General features: G+C 38.4%; 1 protein-coding gene across 2 annotated transcripts; it reads right to left on the minus strand.

The window, feature by feature from the left end:
- On the minus strand, positions 1–22,712 carry GALNT3 (polypeptide N-acetylgalactosaminyltransferase 3). Of its 2 annotated transcripts, XM_040604429.1 has the most exons (11): positions 22,583–22,712; positions 12,910–13,499; positions 11,463–11,635; positions 10,110–10,259; positions 9,617–9,851; positions 8,734–8,851; positions 8,150–8,350; positions 6,910–7,041; positions 5,864–5,965; positions 3,082–3,234; positions 1–2,701 (listed from the first exon to the last, which is right to left on the minus strand). In XM_040604429.1, the coding sequence occupies exons 2-11, from the start codon at positions 13,416–13,418 to the stop codon at positions 2,579–2,581; spliced, it is 1,896 nt and encodes a 631-aa protein (XP_040460363.1). In that variant the 5' UTR covers positions 13,419–13,499; positions 22,583–22,712; the 3' UTR covers positions 1–2,578. The 2 variants fall into 2 exon arrangements, with proteins under 2 accessions (XP_040460363.1, XP_040460364.1); XM_040604430.1 differs by lacking the exons at positions 1–2,701; positions 3,082–3,234 and adding an exon at positions 3,754–5,516.
- Between the last annotated feature and the right edge of the window lie 1,672 nt (positions 22,713–24,384).

Genomic DNA, 24,384 nt, shown 5'->3' on the forward strand with positions numbered 1-24,384 from the left:
GCATTCCATTACTGAATTATGGAAATATCTATCAGAGGGCACAGGCAGATCCTGGTGCAGTGCCATTTGATACAGCCTTCCAGTTTCACAGTGGTATTAATAACCCTTCCCAGTACAGCCTTTTAACAATTTATGTCCACACTGTAGCAAGTTATCTTAAATCATACAGTTTTAACTTCATAGCATATTTTTATAGGTGTCACCAAAAGTCTTACTGAAGCCAAGACTCAAAGGCATGATTATCAAAGCAGAAAAAGAAATTAGCTCAAGTTCCTTATTCACTTGTCTTCTGGATGACTTAGAACTACTGAAAGGATTTCTTCTTGCTTGTCTTCAGAAGTTTAACTCATTAGTCAGATACCATTAAATTAACCAAGACAGGCTCTCTCCCCCCATTAGAAATAAAAACAAACCCACACAACACCATCCATTCATCCACCAGACTCTATAGATAAATAAGCATTTGTCTGTAACGATATTATTTATTTACCAGGACGAAAGGACAAATTTAATATTAGTGTATTTTTTTTCTCTATTCAATCTTTAATACCCACCCCTTTAAATTTATTCTCAACTTTATAACTGATCATGCAGCCAAATACTTTGTCTTCACTTGAAAAATTTAAATTTTCTTTCCTTTTGGAAGCCATGACTTTTTTCCTTAATGTCCTTCCTCTTAGAAGTACAGTGCTTAAAGGAAGTATTAAGCATTTCCCTAAAATACCATTACTAGCTGCATCTAACTAGGCTTGATCTTGCTGCTCAACTTTCCACTGTTACGTGCACCTTTCTTGAGATTCAGATCATTAAAGAGTTCATTATTAAGCTGGTTGCTATTACACCTCCTGTTTTCTTCCATTTGAATAGATACTGTAGATGTTCAATACAATTCTTTCAACAAGCTGCAAAGTACCTTTTAACTGTTGATGTTTCCCACCCCTAGTTAATAACAATACTGGCACTTCTAGACAACAGTCTTTTCCTTGTCTTTATTCTGCTGCTTCCTTCCCTTCCTAGAAGTTTATTATTTTAATTTCATAGTAATTGTCCTCCATATCATAGCACAGGCAAATTTAAGGTTATTTTTAAGCTTCTGTAATTTGCATAAACCAATTAAGTCTTCTCCAAATCACAATACAAAACTTTAATAAGGTAAACTCTATTTCATAATAAAGTGCAATTTTATGTGACCTTAGATTCTTTGAGGGTGAGATGCCCATTAATCTCACATTCATACCCTGAAGTAAACGTTTTCAAGTAAGTGTACATCTCTGTTCGTAAAGAGCACATTTCTTGTGCAAAAGAGTTGCCTTCATTAAAGAAGTCCTGAAATAATCACAGTCAGAAAACGGGCATGATTGGTGACTGCAATGGAAGACTAACTGGAATGTTTTTAACAACTATGCATCCAGTAAAATAAGCAGTTTGTTTGTTTGGGGTTTTCAAAAACTTAATCAAAGGAAGTCTATTTATGAAGTCATAGCTCTACATGATCCATCAAAGCATACTTGTGGATGCTTACAAGAATACAGTATTTCAGGAGAGGAGCTAGCAGAATATTTAGGAAGGCCACACTCTCGCTTGGACTGATAAAACTTAGGTCAGTCCTTTGTAAAAGGGGAAACAGCAACAACAAGGAAAAAATAAAGATCAATATGCAAGTGTTCACACGAGAAATTATGTACAGACCACATTATAAATCTGTTGGGAAATGTTGCATAAATCACTAAAAGCTAGGAAAAAAGTGGGTTTAGTAGATAACATGTAATTTAAAGCAATAACAAACAAAATGCTGAAAAAAATGTTCATGTTACACAGCTCGGAAATGTATTACAATGTAACTTTGTCATAAAGTTTAAATTTCATGAAATATAAAAAACCTATACAAAAATTTTTGGCTAAAAAAAGATTAATATCAGAAAAAAGTGATTTTGCATTAAAACAATCATACATACATATTTCAGTGAGAATTATTTTTTTCTTCTACAAAAGAACTGGCTTGCTAGAAGCTGAGCACAGTGTGGTAGCCTATTTGGCTTTAACCTGAAGGTCAAATATTTAATTTTTCAAGTGAAGCAACTTAAAAAATACTGAGGAAGTTTCACTGAGTAAAGTAAATGATTAAAAAAAAATATGAAGTCAACCAATTGAGCACAAAAATATAAACATAAAGTGTCTTGGTTTTTAGACTGTATACAATAATGTCTCATAACTCTACAGAGAAAACTAGTCTTCTTCAGAAGTTCTTACAATATATGGAAAACCTATAAATATGGTCCCCAAGGTGAAAAAGGACTAAGAGGATCCATGAATCAGTGATCAACATATGAAGTCTTATCACAGAGATATTGTAAACATTTTTCTTAATTGGGATCTCAATCATCTTTGGTATAACAGACTCCTAGGGAATCTCTGACAACGTATTTTATATCCAACTTAAATAAGAGGGAAAGGAAACTGTTTAAACATTTTGCATTTAAAGTATGCATCACTTAAAAATGCAGTGTATATATATCATCACAGTTTAGAATACATCTTTTCTTTTAATAAAATGATCCTGGCCTATAAATATCAAATCTTAATTGTTCTGGCCAAAGATCCACTTCTGGAAGGGGTCTGATGGATTACAGGATGCCAAACTTGGATGCTCTCCATTTCCTGTAAGGCACATATGTAGTGCTGCATTGTACAGAGTTTGATCCTAAAGTGAGTGAAAAAGGAGGGGGGGGGGGGAAAAAAAAAAGTGAACAAACAATGAGCATGCTATTTCTCCCATTCTTCAAAACTGTAAATATTTTTAAAGACACAAAACATTTGGATTGGCTTCCAGATGGATGCCCAGTCACACACTAAGGGATATCAACTGTTTTTGTAACTTTAAATTTAAAACAGTGAAAACACAGTTTTGATCTGGTAACTGAAAAGCTGAAGTTGTCTAAATTTTCCTCCCAGAAATAAACTTAGTCCTTTTTGGCTTCAGAGTTTTGTTTCATTGGGGTTTTCTCTGTTATTGGAAATCAAAAATCCACTCTCGTAAAAGATGACTGATAAAAATACCAATTCACTGCACAGTCTAAATACCTTTTGATGCAGCCATTGCTCTTCCCCAACAGCAAAGGTTTTCTGGCCTTTGTAGTTACATTCGCGAAGCTGCACAGGTCCTTTAGAAGCATGCAGACAAAGCTCCTTCTGAATGTTATGTCGAATTTCGTGGCGTGCAGAATATTCAAAGTACTATTTAAATAATTTTTAATAATTTCAGTAAACAAACACAAACAAGAGTATTAAACTAAATTAAATCCTCAAAATTCCAATGCAAAAAATAATAGGGTTTTTTTTCCAAACAATTTGAGACTACAGAATAATTTCCCTGACTTTTAGCATATATGCTTTAAAAGCATTTACAAAACTAAAAGCATTTTTTAATGCTAATGCAATAGAATATATTTAAAGTACTTAAATGTATAAATTGTAAATGACACTTGGTGCATATACATTATGATGCAGGATCTCATTGCTTGCTCCCCCAGGAATCATATATAATTCAAGATGACAAACAGAAGAGTGGAGATAGTTGCATGGACAACTTAACTTTTGTAATTTCTTAACTTTAAAAAAAACTTTATTCAATTTTGTTGCTGGATTTTGTTTTTTCTTAGAGCAACCAAAAAAAAATAATTGTCACAGATCAATACTGACTGCTGTACATCAACTTTTGCTACTTGATCTAAACAATAACTGCTAACAATAGGATGCTGTTATGGTCTCCTGTGAGCTAGCCATTAGAAAACTAAGATAAAAATGTATTTTCTAAGTGAATTTTACCATTAATTCCTGAAAGCAGAGTGCTCTTAAGGCTCAGGAATTCTAGGCTATATTTCCGGTCTTAACAGGGATTTAATTCTAACAGTTACAGACACAGTTGTCCTTTTATACCTCTAGCTCTACCCTACAATCCTGGTCTCTTCCTCTTCTTTCTCATTAAATGGCAGAGTTCCTATCATTACATCTCACTACCACTGTTTCTCAGTTCTGTATGGCAGCCTTCTTCACCATATCTTTCCTTTGACTAGTAAGTCCAGGCTCACTTAGCTCCCTGTGACTTTCAATTATCTGTCCAGTTGGTCAGCTTCTGCCTCCACACTGCCTTGGCTTCAATGGGAATAGCACCAAGGAACAAACAGGCATCTCGCTCTCAAGTTTCTGCGCCCACCATTACTCCCCGAAACAGGTATTGATAGGAGTGACCTGCTTAGTCACTTAGCTCTCAAACACAGTAATTTATTCTAAATCTCTTAGTCTGACTTAATCTGTTCTGATTTATCTTTTGAACTGCGAAATCTCTGCAAGCCCTGAAAAATATGATTTGAAAGCTAGGTTTAAAACTTCACTGATTTTGGACATTGAGATGGACATGTTCCCAGCCCAAGAATATTCTAAAAAAGGAAGAATGATAAACAATTGATGTACAACTCTGAAAACTAGGTTCTCTCTTCCAGTCCCTTTTCCCATCTCAGATACAAGGATGAAGACGACAGGCGGCATGGAAAATCTCAGCCTACACGACTCAAGTCTGGTAAAGAACATAAAACAACTGAAAACAGAGTATTGTAATGAGAAGGGTGAAGTAAGCAAACACGTACATGCCTTAAGTATTTCCAGCAAAACCTGTATTAACATTCTCTGAAGGCTGGCATTTAAAGGGATTCAGACTGTTATTTTATGGCAGAAGGAAAACCAACAAAGCACAACACTTGAAAGCACAGAGTTTTAGTACAGTCCAAGGTAACTTCAGAGAGAAATGAGAACAGAAGCATACAGCAGATCTTTTAATACAATTTCTTGGTACAGCATTCCCACATTAATTACTTTGATAATGTGAAAAGGCTAATATAGTATTAATCCACAACAGAATAAAAAAAAAGTTCAATATTGTAATAAACTAACATAACAGGATAGTTGTTAATCTAGACAGTATTCCATCACCCACAAAAATTGCCTAGGAAAGCATCAACTGATAAGATCATGTGCCTACAGTGCCATCAATGGATGGCTTTTTAAGACTGAAGATTTTATTAAAAAAAAAAAGAAAATTACAACTATAACAAAAACTCTTCAGTCTTTGTTGACCTTTAGTTATTAAGGATCTACAGTTAATAAATTTTATTCTAAATAACTCTTTAAGGCAACAGCAAAGTGTTAATTTCTGGGAAGCGAAGGAGATGTTACTTTTATTAGTATTACAGTAGTGCCTGAAGGATCCAGTATCTGACATCTATTGCAAATTATACTGTAGAAGAAACGAAGCCCTACTGCTGCCCCCAAGAGCTATGCAGCCGAGAGCTATTCTTGGACAAATTCAGTCATATTATTCACTTGCATTAGCCAGTACAGGATAGACCACTTTGACCTCACACTATGAGGCTGCAAGCATGATAAGGAAGGTGGCTCAGGCCTGGCCACTTGGTCTCCCATTGGCCGGATTCCCACCAACATCTTCCTTGATAGTGCGAGTCCTGGTGGCAAAGAAAGAAGCAACAGGAGGAAGCATAAGGGAAGGAAGAATTAAGACGACAACATTTACAAGAAAGTAGTAAGGGTAGGATGGAAGGGTTTTGCACAGAAAGGAGAGATCAAGTGAAGCAGTGCAATTGTGTTAAAAATCTGAATCTGTATACTGAACATAGAATGTTAGAAGCAGGATGCAACATGAAGAGCAGTATGAAATTTTCCTTGAACAATATATAGAGGAATTAAAAAAATAAAAGAAGGAGAGGGAAATTTCTCTAAAATAAATGAAAAGCTCCAACATGGTACAGTTACAGTTGAATGCATCATACAAATCAGGTATCAAATATTTTACCTGATTTCCTCCAAGTCCATGACAAGAATACATAATCAACGGTTTGCCACCATGGTTATGTTCACCAACATCCAGACACATGCGATTACCTGTATTTTTTAACTAAAGGAAGGATGTTATCAGAAAGAAAAAAAAAAAAAAAGCTCAGCATGGATAACAAAAAATTAAACTGCCTCACTTGCATACAAAACTAACCTTTGGATTAACAAGAATTACAGCTGTTAGTTCATTTTTACTTTCTGCTCTGCTCAATCCTAAAAATCCTGGGCTCAGTTAATCCTTTCTAACCAAAAGCCTAGTAACTACATTATCATTGTCTACAGCCACACATGTGGATTATTAGGCTACTGGGGTGCAAGGTTACTGTTATTCAAATTACAATTTGAAGAGATATGCATAAAGTATTCAAGATTGAAGGAAGTTTTATTTGTAAATACATGCTAAACATTCGCATTCACCTCAAAATAATTCTTATTAGTTGTTTAATTTTTCTTTGTTTGTTTTAGCAATACAGTGTCTAAGAAGTTACTTGGCAGAAGGAAATGCAATGGTCTTCAAAAAAACCCCCAAACATATGTATAACGTATGAACACACATTTTCCATATCATAAACCTAGTTCTGAGAAGCAAACAGCTGCCCAGTTTTCCTTATTAGCATGAACTAAAAATTCTCTCAGACTTCTTACTACAGAAAGCTAAATTTACCTTGATAATTCAGGAAATCTCTCACCACTGGTTTAGCAATTTTGTGTCATTTTTAACTGTTAGTGATAGGCAGAATGTTGTTTATCTTAGCAGGTTGTAAGATCCCATTAAGCAAGGTTACTGTTAGTTACAAAGCTTTGCTTAAATTTCATATCACTGTTAACAACGCTATAAAATATTCAAATAGCAAGGTATGCAGAAGAGATTCTTTGTCCAGAGTAGGGACAGAAAACCCTAGAGCAGTTAATGATAGTTAAAATGTAAACACTCTGGCTAAGGTAGCACAAAACATTACTAAACTTCCTGGATTATAGAAGACTATAGAAAAAAATTAAACTTACGTATCCAAAAAACAAAGGATTCAGGTCTGGCACATATGCTTCTGGATAAACATTTCTGAGATACCAGGTAAAATTTTTACACTGCAGACGCTGCCTTAAGTCAAGTCTTTTTGAGATGTCTCCAAAAGTTTTCTGTTAGAGTAAGGGAAGCAAGGATGGAAGAGAAATACACTAACGTTACTAGTATCAATTTTGTCCATATAAATCTATGATATTCTGCACTGTAGCATTATCAAGTTTTAATCTTAATCTGATTTTTTTTTTTTTAAAATACTGTACTACTATGGTTACTGCTGTTTGTTTTTCAGTAACATAACACCACTGGCATCCAGCCTGCAGCATTTCAAAGCACATGCAAGAAAAATAACATCGCAACATTGTAACAATAGAAGTATCCTCAGTCCCAAGAGTTTTAATACAGCGCCATGAAGCAGGAAAGTATGAACAAGACCATACTGATGAGAGCTATAGCACTATCTGACCTCACTAAAGAGTGAAACAAAATAATTAATTGTATTAATTAAACAATTAGCCTAATAGTCAGTACAATGCAGAATCTCCCAGACAAAATTCAGTTGGTTAGCTGCTAAACATGCTTAGGAAAGCTAATGCTATTAGTGATACAATAGTCACACAAATTTATCATATGAAAGAAGAAAAAATAGCTTCTCAAAAAAACTCTTAAATTCCAGCTGGTGAAAGATTAAAGTTCCAGAAAAATTACAAAAATAAATAAACCAACACCCAAATTCCCTGAACTTATGTTTTTAAGCAGATAGAGAGAGGATGGATATCTAGCATTGAATAAGATTTATTCTGCACTTCACCTAAAAAACAATAAAAGCTGCTTTTTAAGTAAAAATACTAAGCAACTTGAGACTACTGAGACATTGTGCTTCTCACTCCAAAAAACAAATTAGTTTGCATTTTCTATGCTCAGTAGCTTTTCTCATGCGCTTCTGGTAGTTCCAGTAGCTGTTCAATGCAAACAACCCCGGATTTTAGAGAACAGACAAAACCCCCTACTAATCAAAAAAAACCTGCCACACAAACCAACACTATCACCACCCAAACACTTATTTTTTTTCATGTTTGTTGGAGCTACAGCATTAAGCAAACTGAACTCTGTCTTCTCATTAAAATATCTAGAATCCTTACATACTTTGTCAATAAATAACTTTTGCTCACCAAAACTTTCAATGCAGCAAGCGTGATTTCTAATACCACCACCACCACCTACTTGTTTCACAATTTTTGCTGCCTCTGTGTTTCTTCGGTAAAATATTTCTTTATATTCATCCATCCACACTTCTGCAAGGCGGACTTGATTACGTGTGATCACTTGAGTACCTTTTGGGAAAGTATGGGGACTCTTGCTGCGAAAGACATGGCCAACAACAGAGCAAGGCATGATCTCCAACTGTCCACCACATTGCCATACCTAATAATAACATTTTGTGTGTAAGTGCACTGCAATTAGAATTAAGGGGGTAGAAAAAAATTTCAGTAATGTTATTGTTCACCAGAAAAAACCTCTAAACCACTAGCAAGAGTGTATATATCAAGTATACCATAAGTGAATTTTCTAATCAGGTAAATCCTGGAAACATATATTTCAGCTATCAACACTAAACACATTTTTTTTTTAAAAAATCAGTTCAGGAAGCATATTTGCATTTTATTTCATAGGTCATTAGTAATTCATTTTCCATGTCCTGGTTGGCTGATTCAGTAGAGGAGTCAAGATCTAATACTCATTTGTCCTCAAAAATCATGTACACTGTTAGATATAGAGACCATTGCTAATGAAGTAGCTAAACTTACTCTGAAAGACATTTCTATATTTTCACCTCCCCATATTTCCATTTCTTCATCATAGCCTCCAATGTGTTCAAAGTAGTCTTTTGATATTGAAAACAGACCTCCAGCAAAAGTAGGTGTTCTGCAAAAACAGAAATTTACTGAGGAACACAGGATTCAAATAGGTAGGGGGTTTTAAATACAGATATAAAAACATGGTATAACTGTTCTAGAAAGCTTCCATGCATCTGTCACTGTTTCATTACATTGATACATTTTCCTGACATAGATAATACTTCAAGCAATTATATCTGCCCACATCAAGTCTCATTTGACAATTTAATTGTCATCTATTAACAACTGGTTTGACTAATGACTGCTGGTATAAAAGACAGCATCAGGAAAAAAACATACTTCCCCTTTATGGAGGATATCAAGCAAAGTTATTACTCCTCCAGACCAGTAAGTAACGTGTCTGCGGCCAAAGCACGTACAATTATCATCAAATGCACTGCTGTAACAGTCTAGTATTTTCATGCTCTGAGTCTTTGTTGCCATCCTTTCAAGGAGACAGAATCTGTCTCTTGTGGTACTGTCTCTGAAAAGAAAGTTTATAACCTCTCTCTCCCCTGCTCCCTCCTAATGAAAAAAATACAAGATATTGCTTATTACGTTCCTAGTGTATACAGAAAAAAGGTAATGCAGAGCAATTTCTTAAGGAGGCTATATTTTTATGGAAGCTTTAAAATTTACAATATGGTCCTTAAAGAAAGTATTTCAAAAGCCATCTAAGATGTTAGGACTTCTTATCACACTTATCTGAAGAACTAGCTCATTTACAACTGTTGTTCATAACAAAAAAACATGAAAACTGAAGGATTTAAAATATTATTCAAGTTATATTTACCTAATGGGATAGGTTTCATCTTTTCTTCTTTTATTTTCATCTTCAGGAATAGATTCCCATCCAAATGACAAACTCCAATCAAAATTTCCTCTGTTGTGGCTATGCACGTAAGGAGATGGTTTATTGAATTCAAAAGTATTGAGATCTATGGAAGCAATATCAGGGCTTACAACAGCAACAGGGTTCTCAGCTATTCTTGCCAATAATGGCTCTAACCAGCCGTAAAAGCATTCACCTATGGAGAAATGGGAACAAGTTCTGAATTTTTACTTGGCAATAAACTAGTAACACAGGGAGTATTTTAACACACCCACAGCAAGCCAATATGCGCTGCTTTTAAGTAGCATTGCTAATTATACTTTCAATAATATAAAATAGCAATAGGTAAGATGATACATTGCTAATGTTCATAATTCATAAAAAAATCTGCAATGTTAAATCAAAGACAACAGCATTATAAACCACACTTGGCACAGTTACAGGTTACACTTACAATGAGCATCCAGAAAGGTAAGGGTCTCTCCTGTTGCTACTGAAGCTCCCAACAATCGTGCTGTGATTAGACCTTTTCTTTCCTTTTGACGGACTACTTTAACTATTCGAAATTGTTTCACATATTCATCTAGTTTATCATGCAAATATTCTAGAAAAATAAATAGGTTTCAGGATATTTAGTGTATATACATGCTACTGCCTAAAAATTTACATTATTAAACTAAGCAGATAAACAATTCACACTAATTCCAGGAATGACCTCAATGTCAAAGTGGTAAACAATCCCCAGCCATTGAACGTTAATTTTAGGGGTTGAGTTTTGTTGGAGGTGGGACCATAGGAAGAGAACTGGCAAAGAATAGGAGATCGAATACCAAGAATATTCTAAACGAGAAAGGACACGTGCTCTTCTGCAGTATTAACACCTAGAATACAAATTCAAAATCCATTTTCAGAGCAAATGGATCACATATCTACTTATACAAGTTATCTGCAGCACATGCAAATTTCTCCCTTATGACACATTTTACAGTTTTCAAAGGCTACAATACATACAACAGCAAGAGAAGCCACATAAAAAGCTATTTAAAAATGTGCAAAATTTGACAAACAACCCCACATCCCTCATTAAACTTCCCACATCATCTTCCTTCCTCAGCCCATCCTTAGTATTAAAATGTACTACTGAACATACTTCACATCCAAGTGTGTCAGTATGCTAAATACAGACTTGCAAGAAGTGTAAATACATTAATATTAGAACGTATGTATAGGCATGTTCGTCTAAAGTTCAGCATATCAAGTTTTTTGAACTTGCATTTGTGATCATGCTCAGAACACATTCAATTATTTATAGCACTAGCTTGGGTATTGATTATTTTTCCATTAAATAATTTTACTTTCTAGGAAAGACATCGCCCTTCATATTAATGAAATTAATTTACATAAAGACAATCACTATGATAACATGCAAATTGTGTCAAACATTGGCTGATTTATTCTTGGATACTTTGTTCTATAAATTGAAATTGATTTGAAGCACAAATTACAGAGCTACTTGTCATGCAACCAGTTAGGCAGCTTAAGCAGCACTAGAATTAGAATAATCAGAAATGGGGCTTGAAACCTTTCCAGAGGAAAGGAACTTCATATTTGACTACCTTATGAAAAAAAGATGCAGGAGAACTATTTTATAGAAAAAGAAAGGAACAAACCTACTTAGAATACCATTATAAGTATTAATAGTAATAAAGAGATACCCTCTTTTAATCAATTTATCTGCAATCCTAACATGACAAATTATTGGGGGGCGGGGGGGGGGGGGGGGAAGAGTGGGACTAGAAAGACTTACCATCTACACTGGCATCATCCACCAAAATAATTTCCTTTAGCAGTATTGCAGGAGATGTATACATCACACTGTGAACAGTTCTGAGCAGAGTGGACCATGCTTCATTATGAAAAACTATTATAACACTTGTGGTTGGCAATGGCGGGCAACGCTTAAACTTTTGTTCAATACATCTACAGATTAGAAAGTGTCAAATATTACAAAATGGACAAAAATTTTTGACTCAGACTCTTAAAAGAAATTATTTCTAGTACAAAGCTTTGTAAGTATGGACATAAATATTTCAGCTTTTCCACTTTCTATCCCAGTTTTGGAGTGCAAAGGCAGGTGCTCCAACTGTACAAAATATTTTTTAAAAAAATATGGTGAACAAGAATTTCACTTAACTGACTCAATTCTGCTTCTGTGTCACAAACATTTGAATACATTTCATATAGCACTCAGGTCTTCTTCAGAAAAAAATGTTATTCTATTGACAGCTGCAGATACCCAGCTGCAGAATCAGACTAGAGTCACCATTACTGTTAAAACCTCAAAATACAGAGAATAATATTTATGAGAAAGAAAAAATGGAACATATTAATTCAGAACTTAAAAATTCTGTAGAAATACCATATAATCCCTAGGACAGCATATCCCATTCGAGGGAAACAATTTTTAACCCACAGTTTTTCAAGACTGATGTATTCTGAACAGAGCCAGAGACTTTAAAGTGTCAACTTTAGAGACTAGAAGACTCCCCAGGGTAATTATCACAGGTGTTGCCTCACAAAATGCACAGGTGAAAACTCACCAGTTAGGCTCTAGCAAAGGTTACGCCACATGTAACGTGATGCTCATCCTACCAGCAGCAGCTCAGTAAGATTAGTCACTTGTGGCACAGAGCTGAGAACATACAATCTGACAGTGAGAGACTGCTCATAACCAAAACCCCACTCTATCCATGTCCTACAGTCTTCAATACAAGTCAATACAGTCTTTTCAATACAAGATTGCTGAGCTGTTCCGTTGCCTTGTTCAACAGTTTACAATTCCTAATTCATTAAATTATGCTGGTGGTTTTATTAACACTGAATACTAAAAACCCAAAAACAACAACAAAAAAGGGGGTGGGTGGTTGTTTAAATCGGGAAAATTTTAAACCACATTTTTAGTTTTCTTCTAAGTAAAACTTAGCAGGCTTCCAGAAAGTCACTCAGAAATTGTAGCTTAAAGGCAAAACAAGAAAACCTTATTTAAATATGGTTACTTTGAATTCAAAACCATGAAAGAAGTGAGCCTTTCTAAACGTTCTTGGCTTTGGCACTGTGGATCATTATGTACAGGCAATCATTATGTATAGCTAGGAGGCTTTCCTAAACTACCATGTAATGCTGAAGTGAAATCCCTTTGCAGTCTGCATTTCCAACAGATTTGTAACTATCAGGACATATACATTTCAACATACTCAGGAGGTCGAGTATCTGGTCCAAGATCTCGGTGTAAAGAAATCCTATCACTTGCAAATGCATTAAAACAATGTTTTTCTTCTCCATGCTGTTTTTCTTTCTGTTCTTCTGAATTTAATTTGATGGTTTTAAATCCTTTACCAGAAGCTCCAGGAGCATTAGGATCTTGAAAGGGGCGATCCAGAAAGGGTTTTAGTTCCACTGCAGTATAGTGTCCTGGCAAACAGTGTCTCTTTCCAGGAATCTTGGTTTGTCTAACCGGTGCTTTTATCTGCATTTTTGGCTTCGCACCTTTGATATTGTTCATAGCGTTTAACACAAGACCTAATACATGACTTTTCTTTCCAACAACTGGCTCAATCCCCTCATCTTTAAAGTCTTGAATACCCACTTCTCTTTGTAATAAAAATAAAAATATCAGAAAGACAAACACAATAATGCTAAACTTCCAAAGTTTCCAGTGAAAAAATAATTTCTTGAATAGTTTAGGTGTTTTTTTCAAAGCCATTTTAGTTTTAAAAAATTATCACAAGAGTTTCTGTAAATTATGTTCTTCAATAGTTCACAGCATTTCTTGAAATTATAGCACCTGTAAATGAAAACAAAAAGTATTAGTTTAAACATCTAGTATATTCAACGATGTAAAACCACAAGAAGTTAATGGGCAGGAATTAGATCACAACACCCAACTGTCAAACATTATGAGTCCTTCACATACAGATATATCAAACCTATCTATAAGATACCAAAGATGTACTTCCCCTGGTTTTTGTTTCACATTTGCTTGAAGTTTCTTTAATATACTTCAAATAGAAGAACCGGAAGGCAGGCATACCACTAAGAATAAAACACTATTTTGACACAATGCCACTACCTCACATTAATTTTCTGCCAAATCTTTAAAATTAAGTTGTTTAAAATTAAAGGAAAGTGTTAAGTCTTACAGAGGTAGGGAATTTCAGTTCAATGATGGGATAGAAGGAAAACATGGAATCAATATGGTAAGTTCAAGTTACACGTAAGAAAGATCCACATAAAAAGCAAACTATAAAGACAAAAAGGACTTCTCAACCAACTTATTTCAAGAATTCTGCAATTTCCAATATTTGAAAAAAAAATAAAACAAGTAATCAGACTTCAAGTGGGAAACTTTTAGTTTAGTAATCTAGTATACACGTTCAATTCGGCCTTAATACAGGTAATTTGGAACGGGTTAATTTAGTCTGAGAATCAAATAATCATTCTGTATATTATTTCATTCACTTGTACTGCATTTTCTGGCATGTGCTGCTGCAACTCATCAAGAGAACATGTCAAAGAGCTCTCCTCTTTCAGGAACTCTGCCACTATTTTTTTCACAGACAACCAATTATTCAGTGGCTTTCAAAGATGAGGAACTATGAACAACCTTTGAGGACTATCAGAATCCAAGCGATTTGAATTAAATTCTGTCTGCAAAATTGGCAGTTTACAAGAACAGGAAAAATAGCAACCAGCTTAAATTCAAAGCACAGCTTTATTTTTGTGGAAGTTACATTTATGTGAACTGAAGAAAGAAATAAGCAGCATTTAGATAAAAGCACAATTAATTCCCAACCAAAAACCTACTTTTCTATTTCATCCTTTGAAATACAAATAAATTCTGTATTTCTTAACTGGAATAACATATACTCAGGAAGAGATATAACTTACAGAAAACAGGAAAAAACCTCACCTGGTTTCCTTCAAGAATCTGCAGGATAAGTTAAGAATCCCGACGTCTTCACATTATAGTTTATTTCAAAGCTTATGTCAGCTTTTTTAATAAACCCATACATTCAAACCACAGTAGTTTTACCACTGAGCTATTGTTATAAGGATGCAAAGGGAAGCTCATTACAGCATCGCTATATGGATACTAAAAGGTACCAAGAATGTGCTTCACAAGGCTCACAATTTCCAAGAAAATCCATAAAGAAAATACAGTTCACTTCTGTCTCACACATTATTTTCCCATTTTTCTTTAGTGCTGAAAAAAACGTTCTACAGTACTGATACCTATACACTGCAACACTAAGAATAAAAACTTTCTTTCCTGGTGAAAGGATTGCAACCAATTTAACAAACTGTCAGATTAAAAAAAGCCTTGTTTTCTCACAATGTCTGGTGGGTTGATCATGGCTGGCTGCCAGACACTCACCCAGCCACTCTCTCATGTCCACTCCTCAACATAGCAATGGAGAAAGTAAGATGGAAACGCACATGGATTGAGACAAGGACAGCGTGATCACTTACCAGTTACTGTTGTGGGGAAAACAGACTCGAGGATGATGAATCTAATTTATTGCCAAATAAAAATAGAGTAAGATAGTGAGAAAGAAAGACAAAACTAAAATCACCACTCCCTGGCTCAACTTCACCCCTTCATTCCCAACTCTTTTACCTCCTTTCTCCCAAGTGGTATAGAGGAGGTGGAGAATGACTTCATCCCTTAACACTTCACCTCTGCCACTCCTGCCTCTTCATGTTTCTCCCCTGCTCCAATATGGGTCCTCTCTGTGGGGTACAGTACTTCAGCAAAAACTGCTCCAGCATGGGTCATCCATGGGTTGCAGTTCCTGCCAGGATCTTGCTCCTGCATGGGCTCTCCATGGGCTGCAGCTTCCTCCAGGCCATATCCACCTGCTCCTGCATGGGCTGCAGTGTGGGTATCTGCTCCAGCATGGCCCTCCATGGGCTGCAGAGAAACATCTTGTCACTATGGTCTTCTCCACGGGCTGCAGCAGGACAACCTGCTTCACCATAGTCTTCTCCATGGGCTGCAGGGGAATATCTGCTGCGTGCCTAGCAGAGCTCCTCTCCTTCATTTGGTGTCACCTTGGTGTCCGCAGGTTGTTTCTGTCACAGCTGCTGTGCAGCATTTTTTATCCTTTCCTAAATACCTTATTACAGAGGTACCACTTGCTACAATGGGTGGCTCAGCTTTGGCCAGCCGTGGGATCATTTTAGAGCTGGCTGGAACTGACTGTGTGTGTCCAGCATGGGGGTAACCCCCTGTCTCTTCTCACACAGGTTTCCCCTGCAGCCATCCCCACCCCCCAATCTTGCTCCGAAAACACTAAGCACACGTACAGATCAGCACCCAGCAAGATGACTGTAACTTGTAAAACTACCCTTGCTTCATCTGCGAGGGCTCTGCCTGAGTCTACAGCCTCTGCAACCGGTTAACCAGGAATGTTTTTGTAACACCGTAAAAAAGAAAATCACATTACTGTTTCTCAGTGCACCATGCACAAGCACATATGATATTAGTAAATATTAAAGCCTAGGAATCAATGAGCAATATAAATATATCTTCCTCAAACTGAAAAAAAGAAAACATATCTTTTTTTTTTTATATATTTGAAGTACTTAATATTGTAAGAGAGGTCTGGCAACTTTTTCATCACCAAGCAGTCATTAAGCATAGTCAATAAGGCAAACACCTGGGGAGGGGGGCAACAGCACTGGTGGGCTAGTTGGTTTGTTTCCAAACACTGCTGTCGTCAAATTTCTTTTATATCACTACACATGCAACAATGTTCTCCAACTTCTTAGGCTTCTTCGTCTTTGTAAAGAGACTTAAATTTGTCCACACCAAGAGAAAAGTTAAGCTTTAATGAACATGATGGTGTAAGATGTGTCAAGAGAAGAGAGGTTAAAGTTAATTCTGTGTAGTAACATTGACAGTTTTACACTGAAATGATGCTTAAATTTAAGAACTCAATCAGTATTTGAGTCAACTGTTTACAACTGTTTCTTTCGTTTTTTTTAATGAGCTGGCATGAGACTACTCAAAGGGTAGAAAAATTACATGGTATGGCTACATATCTGTTATATGCCTTAGTATCAGAGAAATCTTTTAACTAATTTAACAATTACTTTGAGACTTAGATTGTCATTTCAATTAACACAACAATATTTACTTATGCTACTCTCACTACGTCACAATTTTTTTCTAGTTTTGTTCACTACATGAACTTTGGCTTGTCTCCAGCAACAAAAAAGAAAAATGAACTAGAAGATGCCAAAGATTTCTTCCACAGATTTTTAGCATACACTTCAGACATCTGCTGCTGCTGGCTTTGATGCTGACACACTAACCCCTACTCTTCACAAAACATCAAAAGTACATATGTACATTTTACCAAAAACTTAAACTAAACCACTAGTATCTTAATTTGGGATTGTTTCCTGCACAAATTGAGTATATACAAATGCTTAGAATACCCACGAGCAACACAACAGTCAAGATATCTGTATATCAAAATAACCAAAATCTAAAATGCATTCCAAATATTTCTTGTACTACCCGTGTTTTACATACATCTGCCTTCAGAAAAGCAAGTCATTACAGGCTATAACAAGCAGACCTAATGACCAACCAAGAACATCGAGCCATTTATTCAGATTTGTTTTCCGATGTAACTATATTAACTTTTTTCTTCATATACTTTGACTTCTCTTTGACAACCTATTTCCTTGTATTGGGTACATCTGTCTTGGCTGCTCAGGTGCAACTCCAGCAGTCTGCCCTAACACACAGGTGAAATGTGTCTGTCCCTAGAAATGAAAAGGCAACTCACCTGAGTTAAGTGGGTTGTGCAACAGAGCAACACAACTTAACCCTTTCAATGTGGATTAGTACACAGCAGCAGCATACGTGGCAGCATACTGTGCACAGAAACGAGGGCAAGTGATGTTTTTTCCTAAAGAAAGGATCGAGTGATAGCCTCGAGATAGTATGTGCAGCAAAGGTGAAGTGGACAAACACAGGCTTGTTTGCCGCAAGCATACAGCAAACTTCAATCTAGACAAATGCCAAGTGTAGTTTTATTGACAGAATGTCTGACAGGGTTATTGTTTACAATAAGAGAAGAGCTCTTTGTCACATAAAATAGTAGCAGTTTCCAGAACACAGACTGCATTGTCCAAAGAACTTCTGCCCTGAAAGCTGTATCTTCCTTAGGATTTTTACCAGGATAATTTTGTAGTCAGAAATACAATCTTTATTCCCCACAAATGCTTTACACGTTTTTATGGCATAGCAATGTGAGTAAGCACAGACCAAGCTACTGTTCCATCCTCCAGGACATGCTGAAGAAATATGTGGCATGATTAAACTCCCCGAGGTGACTGTTTAGCGAAGTGTTTAATCTTCTATTCATTAGTATTATTTTCACTAACAGCACTGTGGATTCTTACAGCACTTCAAAATAATTAGCCCTAAACATCAGAAGTTGGATTTCAGGGATTTTTTTCTTTAAAGAAGAAAATAACCAGAAAACCAATATGTACTACAAAAATATTCTAGAAGTGCCAAAAAGCAGCTGCCACACTGCTTCAAACCACATCACATGGGTGGTGTGTGAATTCAATACACAGCCTATATTACATTATGCCACCCACTAACTCTGATGTCACTGTCTGCAAAAACTCCGGCTTACAAGAAAGCCTCACTACAGTAGCCAATATGCAGAAAACTGACTTTTTGTTAGCTTGGTCTGAACAACACCATAGACAATAATTTAAAAAAAAAAATAAAATAGTGTCAAGATAACCCAAATCTTCATAAATTCTTCTTTCAGACCATGCCAGTGAGGAGAAACGTATTGGGGTTAGTATCAACAATATACTTGACCTCATTTTTTTTTTTAATAAAACTGTTTTATAATCTATTTTTCTTATATCTAACTTCTAAACAGGGTCCTAATGTTTCCTGAGTGTTGCTTATGGAATATAAAAAAAATTAAAAATACAAAATACTAAGCAAAAAATACTAAATAAAGTTAAGGAAAAAACCTAAAAAAGATAAAAATAGGGAAAAAACCCTTCAGAATTATTCTAATCACAACTATTTAACTACACAATTTTGCTCCACCCTTGATCTAACTCCTTCTGTAACTCCAGAAGAACAGCTTCATTAAAAAGCTTGCCTTATTATTTCTTACTATCTAAGCATACAATCCCTTCATCAAGACTGTAACGTCACCTTGATCAGAAAGTGGGTGTGAACAGAAACACTGAACAAATTCTTTAGGAGAAAAAAAAAAAAAAGACCTCACACTCATTATCAACTGTTCTCACCAAGTTACCAAACATCTTCCAAAGATGCATGATTACATGCATTGGAATAATTTACCTGTAAGAAGTCTACTTTCACCACTGGCATTTCTGAACATAAAATTCATTTTGTTTCCTTTGCATGAATGTAAAAGTTAATAAAACATTAGCTACTGAAATAATCATTTTGGTCAGTGATGTTCTCGTCTTCTACCACCATGCACTTTTTTTCTACCAGCAAAAAAAATAATAAATCACTGAACAAATTCCACTTCCTAGAGGTACGTCCCAGAAGAACATACACTCACACTACCACCTCCTGTGACAGACTAAGAAACACCTAATTTGTCCTGAACTTTTCATACAGGTTTAAATGAATATGGACTACAAAGGCTCTCCATAAATCAAAAACATTCAAAAGCACTTCAGAATTTGGGGAAAACGAACAGTTGTGTAAGTTTACCAAACTATGCTTCTGTTTACAGGAATATTAGCCCTTAGCTTAAATAAAGGAACAAATCATAAAATGAAGCGTATAGAAGTTGAAGATTAAGGCTTCACGTGAAAAGGAGAAAGAGAATCAGCTGACCAGTTTCTATCTCTACACTTGCAACAGAAGATACTTGCCTGTCTGTTCCACTAAAGAATTCCTACTGAATACACTTCTAGATAGGGCGCACGCAACTAAAAGAAATACAGATTCACAAACCCCAGATACTGTTCCTCTGGGTATATTCTTTGAAGCTCAGCCAGTGGAAATGTGGTTCTACTGAAAAAAGTAAGTTACAAGAGGAATACGGAACATATTCAGTTCCTGAGTCTTAGTTTTAGGAACACAGATCATTCTAGCAAAGACTGGACATAAACTGTCCCAGTGATTATTACAGAAAATTCAGAAGCTGTAACTGGACGTTAACACAGCAAGCCGAAGAAATTCAGAGCAGCAGCAGCAACCCAGAACCCCTAGCTAGAATATAACTTTGTAACCAATCTTCTTCTGCAGTTTCTTTGAGATTAAAAAAAAATAAATACAAAACCCCCCAAATACTCCTTCTATGTATTCTTAACGGAAGTGCTTCCAAAAATTCTTTCAAAATGAGCACAACTACTATTTTTCTACAGCTATGCACTGTGCTTGACAGGCAGAAACATACTTTCCTGTGACAACAGATAGCATATGAAAGGCACACAGTAACCATATATTATAGAAACTATTTATGGCTTATTTTTACAGTCCTGGGACTATAAACATGCATGAACTCAAATTTAAATTTCACTCAGCTCTGCAGCTTCCTTTTTTTCTTGGCCAGACTGATTTGGGCCTCCATTAAAATCATTTCAGACTGTCCCTAAAATACCATGATGACAAGTGAGCACCACAGCAGCTGTAAAGCACTGTTTTAACATAGAAGACTTAGTGTCTGATTTTCACTGAAGCACCAGAAAACAATCTCTGAATCATAATCAAGGGAATTTTTTGTTCTGTTTTCCTGATTGTAGTAATGTTTCTAAGATAACAAAAGCATCTGAATATTAAAAGCGACGCTTGAAATCAGTTTTACACCCTAAATGGCCTTGAACTTTTGTTCAAATAATAAGTGTAAAGCATCAAAAGTCTCCTTATGGATTTTTTGAGATTTCCTGAAGTTTATTGAGTCAGTGACTGCTAAACTAATCTTTATCAGAATCTCCATGAGGTGTCTTCACCGTGTCTTCGCTTTCTTCCTCCCCCCAACTTGACTGGTTCTTTTCCAGCTACAATTCAGTGCTGAATAATGTTACCTAACAACAAATAATCATTTGACCTAAGAATTTAATTACTAAGTCACCACCAGTAGTTTTGCAACATGATTTCTCTTTGTAAGCAGCACTATTTCCTATGGCACATGATACCAGTGAATCTCAGGAAAAAAAAAAAAATCAAGACAGCGGCAAGACAGACAACAAGCGAGTAAAATCGTGCTTTACAGGAGTGGCCAAAATGTAGCCCCTTGTGGTCTAGAAACTTGGGGTGCTTTCAGTTCATCTAGAAGATAAGCACAGAAACCAGCAGATTAGAAGTAGATACTCACTAGTGCCACCAAGAACCTGGTCAGCAACTGATACCCTCAGCAGGATTCTCTACGTTAATTCCACAGAAAGGGGGAGCCCTGCACTGGGGATCAGCTCTTGGAAAGGACAGCCCAGGCAACAACTTTATACAAAACAAAAAGAAACGTCTGAATTTGTCACCTAGAACCACAGACTCTGGGGAAACGTCACAGAGAACAATTATACCTTTTCCCTGTTTTGACAGAAGTCAAGACATCCAGGCTACTGCTGGTATTACCCCAGCCCCAAAAAAGAGGCAAAGTTAAATGGCAGTAGCGGTTACGAGGAGAAAAATGGTCTGCTGCCGCTTCCCACAGCGCAACAAAACCAGCAATTTGGGCTCTCTATAACTAACTTAATTTTTACTTTGCTACGTTATTGAGAAGCCTTGAGATGAGAGTAGCAGATGCCAAACTGACCAGGCCACTGGGAAAACCTAGTTAAAAAAAGAAACCCAAAGCCATAGCTGGCTGTTCAGTTGCTCAGTCTAACTCTGCCACTCAGCACAGCAGCACGACACTGCCTTTACTCACGACTGAACCGATTAACGTAATCTATAATTTGTTAAACAGAAGACGTTTTGTACAGAAGACTAACGTGTAAGACGCTACAGGAAATACATGCATAAAATTTGTATTTCTGGTAAGATTTTTTTATTTAATAAAAAACCCGTGTATTAATAAGTTCTTCTTTGTACAAGCATATTTTACACGAAATTAAAGAAATAAATCTGTGACACTAAGGTTACCTATGCTACAATTCCTTTTTCCAGTCAGTTCTCCAGAGCCAAGAAAATATTCATAAGCACTGTCACCTGCTGCGTAGAAGGCTGTCGCATTTCTCCGGCAGTTTGTTAATCTGGCAATTTAAAAGCACCTGATAGAGGCTGAAACCTCCCGGAGGAAGCTGGCAACACACCCGATCAAACTGTCGCCGCCCCGCTGCTATCACATCAGCGCGGTACCGCGGGCAAACGCCTGGGCGGCTCCGTACGTGGCAAGGGACAACTCCCTCGGTCAACACGCCGGGTTTGGCCAGCGCATCCGGCTGGTGGCCAGCGCTTCCCGGAGACCTGTTTGCCCAGCTGCCGGGCAGCAGCGCCCTTCCCCGGGGCCGCGGCTCCTCGCCCCGTTCCACGTTTGCCCCGAGCGGGGCGCGCAGGGCCGGGCTGTCCCGGGCCCCCGGGCCGGCTGCGCTGGGGGCAGCGCGGGGGCCGCGCGCGGGGCGGGGGGTGCGCGCAGCTGAGTGTGCGCGCGTGTGAGAAGGGGCGGCCGAGGGGGACCCTGCAGCAGGCCCCAGCCTGGCGGCTGCCACGGCACCTTCCCCCACACCCCCACCCCGACTCCCGCCCGCCCGCTGTGCCCCGCGCCGGGCGCACCCGCGCAGCCGGCGGCGAACGGAGAAGCGGCCCCGGGCGCTGCCCCGCCGCCAGCCGCGGTCCCCCGCCGAGCGGGGCGTCAGGCCAGCGGGCTCCCCCAGCGCGGCGGCTCCCCCACTCACCTCGTCCGGCGGGAGAGAGGCGAAGGCGCCGCCCGTGCGAACGGCTGCGGAGACGGGAGAACGCGGCGCCCTCCGCGTCCCGCCCCGGCCGCGAGGCCGCCCACGGCGCGAGGAGGCTGCAGCCGGGCGGGCTGCCGCGGCTTCCGCTCGGCGGCCGCCAGGTGCGCGCGGGCGGGGGGGGGGGGGGGCTGCGCCTGCGCCCCGCCCTCACCTGGCGCCCCGCCCCGCCCTCACCTGGCGCCCAGGTGCGCGCGGGCGGGGGGGAACGCGCGCCCGCCGCCCCGGGGAGCGAGGGCCCCCGGCGGGGCACAGGAGGCTTCAGCACGGCCCCTGCGCCCGCCGTGCCCGCAAGAAAACGGCGTTTCGGGGCAGCCGCACCCCGCGCGCAGCCGGGCCGGGCCGGGCCGCGGTTCGTCCTGCGGCACCCCCGGGTGTTACGGCCTCTGCGCCGCGGGGGACCGAGCGCCCCCAGCGCACGGTGCCGGCAGCCTGACCGCAACATCCCTGCGCCGTGAGATGACGGTCTGAGAGCCACGGCAGGACACCGCGCCCCCGGCCCGGCCCGGCTAACCCCGGCTCAGCCTAGCAGAACCACTTTTCTAGGCAAGCACGCTTTAATGGCGGGCAGAAAATAGTTAACGGCGTACAGGTTTGCTCCCAGCTTCCCTGAACACAGCAGAGCCTTCCTCCTTCCACACAAAAGCAGCGCAATCACAGCGCTCCGAGGGCGCCCTGGCAGGAGCTGACCCGCAGGCAGTTACAGAGCTCAGCAAACGCGTGGTGCTGATTCTACAGCAGTGACAAAAATGTTAATACCACTATTATAACTGAATTCACCTTCCCCAGGAACGCTTAATGAATATTTTGACCGGAATTAATCACAATGAATATGTCCTGCTATTTTTAGCGTGTTGAACTCCTTCCTTATACCTTTGGAAGCTGTAGCGAGTTCGGCGCCACCCAAGGCACGCACTGCCCATGGTCACCCTTTCACAGCACAAAATTCAAGTAAGGCAAATTTCGAGTATGAACACTTAAAAAGCTGCCGTTTTCCAGAATAAAGCCTGCACGAACAGGCATACTTTAAAAAACACCATACTTCAGAACAAGACAGACCACTGTCTTAGGCTCCTCTGTTAAGCAGCAGCATGTAACAATTAGCAAATCAAGTTTTAGCAGAGATAAAAACATGTAATTTTTGCAGTAATGGCCCAATTCAAAAAGTTTTAAGGCAGGTCAATGTTTAAAAAAACACAAATGTAAGGTTCCAATTTTGCTGCGAGATTAAGCAAGAGGTGAATGAAGCCAGAAATCAAAGTCACAGTTGTAAGGAGCCTAAGCCGACAAAATAGCAATCTTACTTTAGAAAGTGACAGTCGCAAGCTGATGGAGAAGTACTTGCTGGCAAAATTTTTCCATAATTTCTTCTCCTATTTTTCCCTGTTCAGCATTGTATAGGGAACACACTATGAGGTCTTTATGGTCAACTTCTAAAGAGCCAGAATCCACCCCCACTATTAAGACTTCCCTGAAATGTCTCCTGGACCACTTACAAAGATAATTAATTCAGAAAATTTGCAGCAAATTCTGTAACACTATAAAGTCTCTTTGAACTACTCACTCATCTAATGAGTAACAAGATAAAGGTTTAAGTTACTAAATCAGAGCTGCCTCACGTATGAGCCTTTCTGAAAATGGCTGTAGCCACATTTGAGAAATGACTCACAGTAGTCAAACCTACTCCAAAAATGAGAAAAAAATCCACAAATTACTTCTACTATATTTTTCTATAAGTCTTGCTA

The sequence above is a fragment of the Falco naumanni genome, chromosome 8, assembly GCF_017639655.2.
Source record: "Falco naumanni isolate bFalNau1 chromosome 8, bFalNau1.pat, whole genome shotgun sequence".
Classification (NCBI taxonomy): Eukaryota; Metazoa; Chordata; class Aves; order Falconiformes; family Falconidae; genus Falco; species Falco naumanni.

Excerpts from the sequence above, each read along its gene's own strand:
- GALNT3 (XM_040604429.1), bottom strand. The coding sequence starts at position 13,418 with ATGGCTTTGAAAAAAACACCTAAACTATTCAAGAAATTATTTTTTCAC. Across the intron at positions 3,235-5,863 it reads ATGGACTTGGAGGAAATCAG|TACTTTGAATATTCTGCACG; the intron begins GTAAAATATTTG and ends TTATTTAAATAG. Across the intron at positions 2,702-3,081 it reads AGCAATGGCTGCATCAAAAG|GATCAAACTCTGTACAATGC; the intron begins GTATTTAGACTG and ends CACTCACTTTAG.